Source organism: Bos mutus, chromosome 7, assembly GCF_027580195.1.
Source record: "Bos mutus isolate GX-2022 chromosome 7, NWIPB_WYAK_1.1, whole genome shotgun sequence".
NCBI lineage: Eukaryota > Metazoa > Chordata > Mammalia > Artiodactyla > Bovidae > Bos > Bos mutus.
The window spans coordinates 81,400,005-81,409,169 of NC_091623.1; the positions used below are offsets into that span (position 1 = coordinate 81,400,005).

Sequence of the window (9,165 nt, forward strand, 5' to 3'; positions counted from 1 at the left end):
ATGGGATTACATTGTGGGGGGATACTACTAAGAAGGTCATTATTGTTTTCAATTTATAGCTTGGCAAAGTTAAAGTAAGTGCACTAACAATTTCAAATTAAGTTGTTTCCATCTACAGACTCAGTTCTTCTACTTCCTGTGCATAAGAGTATGCCATCTTATTTTGAAAGTAAAAATAACTTCCAAGATTAATTGATATCAAGAAAATTATTGGATTTAGTGTGTTGCAATAAAGTTTGTACGCTGTGCATATGTAACCCTCATGTATTTCTCCATTTGCAGTATCACTCTTGTTTGAAATCATGGAAAACTGGAATATCACTGCAGATTTCATTCTCCTAGGTCTCTTTAACCACACTGGAGCCCACCGGTTTCTCTTTGTGTTGGTTCTGATAGTTGCTTTCACCTCCCTCGTGGGCAATGCCCTCATGCTTCTCCTGATTCTCCTGGACCCCCGACTCCACAGGCCCATGTACTTCCTCCTGAGCCAACTCTCTCTCATGGACCTGATGCTGATTTCCACCATAGTGCCCAAAATGGCCGTTGACTATTTGACCGGCAGGAAGTTCATCTCCCCTGCTGGCTGTGGGTTCCAGATCTTCTTCTTCCTCACTTTAGGAGGGGGTGAGTCCTTCCTCTTAGCAGCCATGTCCTATGACCACTATGTTGCTATTTGCCATCCACTGAGATACCCAGTCCTCATGAGTTGGAAAGTATGCCTCAGTATGATTTTGGGGTCTTGGTTCCTTGGTGCAGTTGATGGACTCATGCAGGCTGCTGCTACCCTGAACTTCTCATTTTGCAGCACACATGAGATCGATCACTTCTTTTGTGAGGCACCCACTCTTGTGCATTTGGCTTGTGCTGACACTTCTGTCTTTGAGTATGTCATGTACATCTGCTGTGTGTTAATGCTCCTGATCCCCATGTCCCTCATCTTGATTTCCTATAGTCTCATCCTTGCTGCCATTCTCCAGATGCATTCTAATGAAGCCCGCAGGAAGGCTTTTGCCACCTGCTCCTCACATATCTCTGTGGTGGGACTCTTTTTTGGAGCTGCCATTTTTACCTACATGAGACCCAAATCTTACAGGTCAGCTAAACATGATAAGTTTGTGTCAGCATTTTATACTATCTTCACCCCTGTGCTAAACCCCCTCATCTATAGTGTGAGGAACAGTGAGGTCAAGGGAGCTCTGAGAAAGTGTATGGATCAGTGCACTGCCTTAAGTCTTGATTAACATTAGATTTATCTGCCCTAAAGTTCAAGATTGTACAATGTGTTTAGACAGTATATACTCATTATATCTTCATGTGTTATTTCTGTTTTACTTTATAATTCATATGGAACTCCATACTTTGGGATCATTTGCTAAGTTAATCGTCAATAAATTAGACTATTGATTATTAAAAACCTGTTAATCACAAATCCTTATTAAAATGCTTCTACACCCCACTGCACAATAAATATTTGTTCAAGGAATGAACAAAGTTTTCAAACAATGTTGAAATTTGTTGCTTTAAAAAAAAAAATGATATAACTTAGGAACACTAGAATACGCATTGACATAGGCCTCACTTAAGCCAGTTTCCATAGTACATGCACTTATAACTTGCATCCAGTATCAAGAGACAAACCCTTTGGGTTTTCCTGGTGGCTCAGATGGTAAAGAATCTGCTTGCAATGTGGATATCCAGTTTCGTATATACAGTGAAAGTGAAAATGAAGTCGCTCAGTCGTGTCCGACTCTTTGAGACCCCATGGACTGTAGCGTACCAGGCTCCTCCCTCCATGGGATTCTCCAGGCAAGAGCACTGGAGTGGGTTGCCATTTCCTTCTCCAGGGGATCTTCCTGACCCAGGGATCAAACCCAGGTCTCCCACATTCCAGGCAGATACTTTAACCTCTGAGCCACCAGGGAAGACCACGAGACAAAACTGTTATTAAACCAAAAATGTCCCTCATGTCCTTTTTCAGTGAAATCACTCAACCCGGCAACAAATACTCTCCTGATTTGTATCTCTGTTATTTTAACATGTACTTGAATCTTATATCAACGAAACTGTACAGTGTGTATTTTTCTTGTCTTTTATATCTTTATTTCAAATTAAAAGTTTTTAAAGATTCCTACACAAATTTACACTATCAGCAGTTTGTTTCTTTCATCGCTAAGTAGTACTTTGTTATTGGTGTGAATCACCATTTATTTATGTATTATTTTCTTGATAGATATCAGGGCTATTTTCAGTCTGGAGCTGTTATGATTAAGCTCCTATTAATTTCTCTCTCTCTTTATTTTTTTTGGCTGTGATCATATGTTTTTACTTTTTTGGTAAAAGTATGAATAAATTTTTAATTATCTGTTTTCAGTGTGGATATTGGATTTTAAACTCCTGCTAGCAGAATACATCAGTAGCAGTTGCTCCAAGTTGTTGATATTATTGTTTCTTTTTATTTTGTCTGTCTTATTTAATGTACTCATTTGGTCTAATTAGTATTTTCCTAACGTGTGATGATCCACACAGTCAAAGGCTTTGGCATAGTCAATAAAACAGAAATAGATGTTTTTCTGGAGCTCTTCTGCTTTTTCAATGATCCACAATAAACTGTGGAGAATTCTGAAAGAGATGGGAATACCAGACCACCTGACTGCCTCTTTAGAAACCTATATGCAGGTCAGGAAGCAACAGTTAGAACTAGACATGGAACAACAGACTGGTTCCAAATAGGAAAAGGAGTACATCAAGGCTGTATATTGTCACCCTGCTTATTTAACTTCTATGCAGAGTACATCATGAGAAACGATGGGCTGCAAGAAGCACAAGCTGGAATCAAGATTGCCGGGAGAAATATCAATAACCTCAGATATGCAGATGACACCACCCTTATGGCAGAAAGTGAAGAGGAACTCAAAAGCCTCTTGATGAAAGTGAAAGAGGAGAGTGAAAAAGTTGGCTTAAAGCTCAACATTCAGAAAATGAAGATTATGGCATCTGGTCCCATCACTTCATGGGAAATAGATGGGGAAACAGTGGAAACAGTGTCAGACTTAATTTTGGGGGGCTCCAATATCACTGCAGATGGTGACTGCAGCCATGAAATTAAAAGACACTTACTCCTTGGAAGAAAACTTATGACCAACCTAGATGGCATATTGAAAAGCAGAGACATTACTTTGCCAACAAAGGTCCATCTAGCCAAGGCTATGGTTTTTCCAGTAGTCATGTATGGATGTGAGAGTTGGACTGTGAAGAAAGCTGATCACCGAAGAATTGATGCTTTTGAACTGTGGTGTTGGAGAAGACTCTTGAGAGTCCCTTGGACTGCAAGGAGATCCAACCAGTCCATTCTGAAGGAGATCAGCCCTGGGATTTCTTTGGAAGGAATGATGCTAAAGCTGAAACTCCAGTACTTTGGCCACCTCATGTGAAGAGTTGACTCATTGGAAAAGACTGTGATGCTGGGAGGGATTGGGGGCAAGAGGAGAAGGGGACGACAGAGGATGAGATGGCTGGATGGCATCACCGACTCGATGGACATGAGTTTGGGTGAACTTCGGGAGTTGGTGATGGACAGGGAGGCCTGGCGTGCTGCGATTCATGGGGTTGCAAAGAGTCAGACACGACTGAGCGACTGAACTGAATGAACTGAGCTGAACGTGTAATGATGCTGCAGACTTTTGAATTAGCTTATTTCGTATTTGTGTATCTTTCTTTTTGAAATATTCATCCATAAAAATCATTCATCTTTTTTCTTTGAAAAAAAGAAAAAAAAATTCCTTCTAAATCAAACACGAATTGGTGGTTTACTGATAGATAACACATGATGTTTACAGGAATATTTGGAATTTTTAAATAACTTACCTGTTACTTATTATACAAGTATACACTTTCTGATATCACTATTTCCATTTAATTCATGAAGATTTTCTATTTTCATTGAACTGGGTATGTATATAATGAATCTATTCCGCCTCCATTGGGCTTGAAGCTGTAACTTTGTTTCTTTTAATTATGCAGTGTAATAAAATATTTCAATTACATTAATAGAATCATGTCATTGGAAATCTGAAATTTTTTTTCCTATTATTATGTACTCTTCACCCAAGGAAGGCAGATAAAAAATAAGTTACACACTTTAAAGTTTGGGTTTTCAAGGCATTATGGAGGAAAAAGTTAATCATTAGTCAATCTTCAAAGAAATGGAAAATTTTACACAAGACAGCTTGAGGACTGTAATCTCAGAGACAGCCCCTCAGAGAGCTCTGAGAACTGTTCCTATGAGGTCAGGGGGAGGCTAGTATATATGTGATTCTGCTGAAAGGATACAAGCCATCAAGCACACATTTTGGAGATGTTTACTGCCATTTGCAAGGGATATCTTAGATAGCAGCTTTAGTGCTTTTCTAAATATGGGAAGATGCAAGAAACTGAGTTCATAAAATTTTCTCCTGGAAAAAAGTCCGTCTTAGGGTCACTTCTAGGAGTTTTCCATGAGCACAAAATTCCATATCCTGATCTTCACCTAGAACTCCTTTGAGAGTATAAAGCATGTTAGCAACTGCAGTGTTTAATGACTTGATTCTTGTGTAACTGGATGGTGAAAATCTTTATTTTATAATCCCCTTCCTTTATGTGTCAATATTGATCAAGTTTTGAGAGGCATTTTATGAGTGGTTTGTCTCGCAGTGCTAAGAATGCTCATTTCCAGATCAGTCAAGGATTTTGTTGATAGGACACTCAATGTGCTATTACTGGACTAGGTCCTTTTAGTAATAGTAAGTGCAATTGCTTAGTCATTTCCGACTCTTTGCGACCCCATGAACTGTAGCCTCCCAGGCTCCTACCTCCGTGGGATTCTCCAGGCAAGAGTGGGTTGCCATTTTCCTTCTCCAGGGGATCTTCCTCAAACCCGGTTCTCCCGCATTCCAGGCAGTCACTTTAACATCTGAGCCACAGAAATAAAGTATAGGACCCAAAACCAGTATGTTATGACCCAGAGAATGATTAACTCTTGCTTCTCATACCTAGGGTTGCACTATTACAGTCATTGATCTTATACAACTATACATGTGATCTATTGTTTCAAGGTGCCTAGTCATCATTATTTTTATCAGTCTCAGTCACACATTTGGTAATACAATAAATAATCTTGCAAAAGAAACAGAATACAAATAATACAGCTAGTAATCTTAGTAAAGTCATAAGTAAGCTAACATCTTTCCTTAGATCTAACCCATATCTCCCCAGGCCATCTGTTCCAATCTGTCAGTACCAACCACTATCTTTAAGTGAAATAATATCTTGGCATTGTTTATAAAGTTTACCAAAGATATCTACATGTACAAGGTAAATGGTGAGTCATCACGATCCTTTACAAGATTGAGAAGGGAACATTAATTGCTAAGGAGTTATGAGGTTGGTATCAGAAAAAACAAAAAATCCTTATATTTTAGTGGGTTTTTCTGACCTTGAGGATGTCTGATTAATACATAATGCAGATGTACAATACACACTGTAGGGATGGAAGGAGATCTAATGGGCAGAGAAAATGTTCATGTTCAATTTTTTGTCTTCCCTTAAAGTAGGAAACTTATTTTATCAGTATATTCCTATTTCCCCTGCTGAGTACACACCCACAATTAGTTATAGCTAAGAAATTTGGAAAAATTAGAGGCCATTGGATTTTCAAAGAAAATAGTTACAATTGTATATTTGTTTGAACATCTATGTATTTACAAATATGTGCACATAACTCTGGCTTACCAGGGGTACTAGTGGTAAAGAAACCACCTGCCAATGCAGGAGACATAAGAGACGCTGATTCAATCCCAGTGTCAGGAAGATCACCTGGAAGAGGGCATGGCAACCTGCTTGGGTATTCTTGTCTGAAGAGTCCCCATGAACAGAGGAGACTGCTGGGATACAGTCTATAGGGTCACAAAGAGTCAGACATTATTGAAGGAACCTAGCATGCATGCACACATAACTCTCCAAAGATAAAGAAATTAAATATTAATATAAAGTTAACTGTAAGACAATACTTTTAAATAACTTGTTTAGAATCTAATTCAGAGAAGGCAATGGCACCCCACTCCAGTACTCTTGCCTGGAGAATCCCGTGGATGGAGGAGCCTGGAAGGCTGCAGTCCATGGGGTCACTGAGAGTCAGACACGACTGAGCGACTTCACTTTCACTTTTCACTTTTCACTTTCATGCATTGGAGAAGGGAATAGCAACTCACTCCAGTGTTCTTGCCTGGAGAATCCCAGGGATAGGGGAGCTTGGTGGGCTGCCATCTATGGGGTCACCCAGGGTCGGACACGACTGAAGTGACTTAGCAGCAGAATCTAATTTAGTAATTTAAATGTTTTATTTTGCCATTTTTGCTTGATCTGAATCCCAACTTTCACAACTTTTTCTTTTGTTGTATAGTATTTTTGTTCAAATTGTTTCCTTTATTTCACATGAATTAAACAGAAGTATGATCTAAAGAAGACAATATTAAGAAGCATGGGACAGAACCAGCTGTTCAGGTTCCTGGAGTAATTTGGAAGTGACACCTAGAGATTTAGAAGAAATACTAATTGCTGCATTTAGCTTCAAACTCAATACCATGTTTAAAAGTCTTTAATAAAATTCAACCATTATTCAAATATTTTAAACTATGCTTGTTCTCCTAAACAGGGCCATAGTTTGATTAAAGGATAATTTCATTAAGTATCTTATTTCTATAGTCCACTTAAGGTACATTAAGTAGATTAGTCACAGCTTCACTGTGATAGAGTTAATAATTTAACATCAGAATGTCATACTGAATGAAGTAAGTCAGACAGAGAAGGAGAAATATAGTATGACATCCCTTATATGTGGAATCTAAAGAGAAATGATATGAATGAACTTAATTATAAAATAGAAAGAGATTCATAGACTTAAAAATGAACTCATGATTGTCAGGGAAGGAGGGGGCACAGGGATAGGGAGTTTGGGATGGACATGTAAATACTGCTCTATTTCAAATGGATTTTCAACAAAAACCTACTGTATAGCACATGGGACTCTGCTCAATGTTATATGGAAGCCCAGATGGCATGGGAGTCTGGAGGAGAATGGATCCACATATATATATATATGGCTGAGTCCCTTCACTGTTCACTTGAAATTACCACAACATTATTAGTGGGCTGTGTGTGTGCTTAGTCACTCAGTCATGTTCAACTCTTTGCAATCCCCTGGGCTGTAGTCTTCTCCGTCTATGGAATTTTAACAGCAAAAATACTGGAGTGGGTTGCCATTCCCTACTCCAGGGGATCTTCCCAACCCAGGGACCGAACCCACATCTCTTGCATCTCCTGCATCAGTAGGCAATTGCTTTACCACTGCATCACCTACCCCAATAGAAAATAAAAAGTGTACATGAAAACTAGCAATAATAATAATAACAATAAACATACAAGGTACTTAATTCATGAATAACCTTGTGACTGAATTTTGCTTAACATTTCACTTTGTTTCTTATATTATTATCATAATTATGAGAAATGTTCAATGTTACCTCTATTTTTAAAAAATGGAGACATATTTATTGGGGAAAATTTATGCCCCACCTTTACACAGATCTGAACTCAAATGTCTATATATATATATATATATATATATATATATATGCTCAAGAAGAATCAGCTTTAAAAAATAAACTGAAAACACACCTCCTGCCCCCCATAATATGAACACCACATATGTGAAATAGCCATCTTTGCCCTTCATTTAAAACAAGATATTGTCAAATGGAGTCTGTGCTGCTAAAGTTTGTGGTAAAGTAGTTAAAGTTTGTGGGGATATACTACTTTAGAATATGAGTTCTGGGACAAAAATTTTAGGACTTGAAACTGGATAATCTGTATGACCTTCAGAATGTTGCTTAACATCTGTAGAATCCATGCAGATTTTTGTTGATTAAATAATAGTTAACTGTAAAATGCTAATAAATATAAGATACTCAAAATGCTATCTGACATTTATAAATGCTCAGTTAGAGTTGGCAGCCAAAATAATTATATGTAAAATAAGTACATTAGCTAAACTCTTTTGCTGTGTTCAGTTACATATTCAGTTTATTTGGTTATCATTTAACTGACTCATGAAGATTAAAATAAGCAGAGTCACTTCGGTGAAGTGAGTCCATCTTTTTAATGTCCCCCCTTGTAATAGGCAGTCTGTAGAATAATCAAGTTCATCTACTGATGCCAAAACACCCAGGAGACTCAATGCAACAGCAAGTGAATTCCACCAAGTTGCCTCCCTAGAGCTTCTACCTAGTGTAAGGAACAGGTCATACACAGAAACCTTAACAGCCAGAGTAGTTGCAAACCTTTAAGAGTAGAAATAAAATATACAAAGAAAAGAGGGAATAATGGGAAAGGATTCAGATAAGGCAGTTTCCCCCTCCTTTATCAAACATTTATACCACTTTGTACAATTAACACTGAAATAGACTATTCCTTTAACCCTTTCACATAATTCTTCCACAGCACCCAGAGGAAAACCTGCTATATTTCAGTGTCCATACCTTTCTCCACACAAAGTATTTCCTCATGCTTTTTTTTTTTTTTTTTAACTTCTTTCTTTGACTGTTCCATGTGGACATTTTCCCATGTCACTTTATCAAAGGGTGGTTGTTTTCTTTCCCAGAAGCCACACACAGTAAGACTTCAAGAGGCGGGTACCCTCTCAGTTTCTTATTCCTCCTCTCAAGACATTTATTCCCCATGTCCCTGTAAACCCTCAGCTATGTCAAAGAAAGTGCCTGGATTGAGGCATCACCCATGTCTTTCAAACACTCTGTAAGAAGTAAGAAATAATATTGAAGCAGACACCTGAATGGTATACGCAATGGCCTATTGAGGAGAGTGTTGCTTGTAGCCTATGAGGCACCAGTTGGGCTAGTGAGTTAGATGTGAAAAAACTCAACAAAAGGTCCTTTTCCAGGTAGTGAGAAATGAGTAAAATGAAATGGGGTGCGATATGGGCCTTGGGAAGACTTCAGAGCCCAGGTTAAGAAGGAGTGGATAGGTCATGTTCAATGTGCAGAGAGTATAATTTAGCATAAATGGAGAAGCTCTAGAACAGATATGACATCCTGACATAGTTGTATAGTTCTGAGC

The 9,165-nt window shown here is 38.3% G+C and overlaps 1 protein-coding gene across 1 annotated transcript; it reads left to right on the plus strand.

Moving 5' to 3' along the window:
• Positions 1–302: 302 nt before the first annotated feature.
• LOC102275303 (olfactory receptor 2T8) lies at positions 303–1,241 on the plus strand. The gene has a single exon (XM_005910775.3). The coding sequence runs from the start codon at positions 303–305 to the stop codon at positions 1,239–1,241; it is 939 nt and encodes a 312-aa protein (XP_005910837.3).
• Positions 1,242–9,165: the final 7,924 nt, after the last annotated feature.

Bases quoted from the DNA above. Each gene is read 5' to 3' on its own strand.
- LOC102275303 (XM_005910775.3), top strand. From the start codon at position 303: ATGGAAAACTGGAATATCACTGCAGATTTCATTCTCCTAGGTCTCTTT.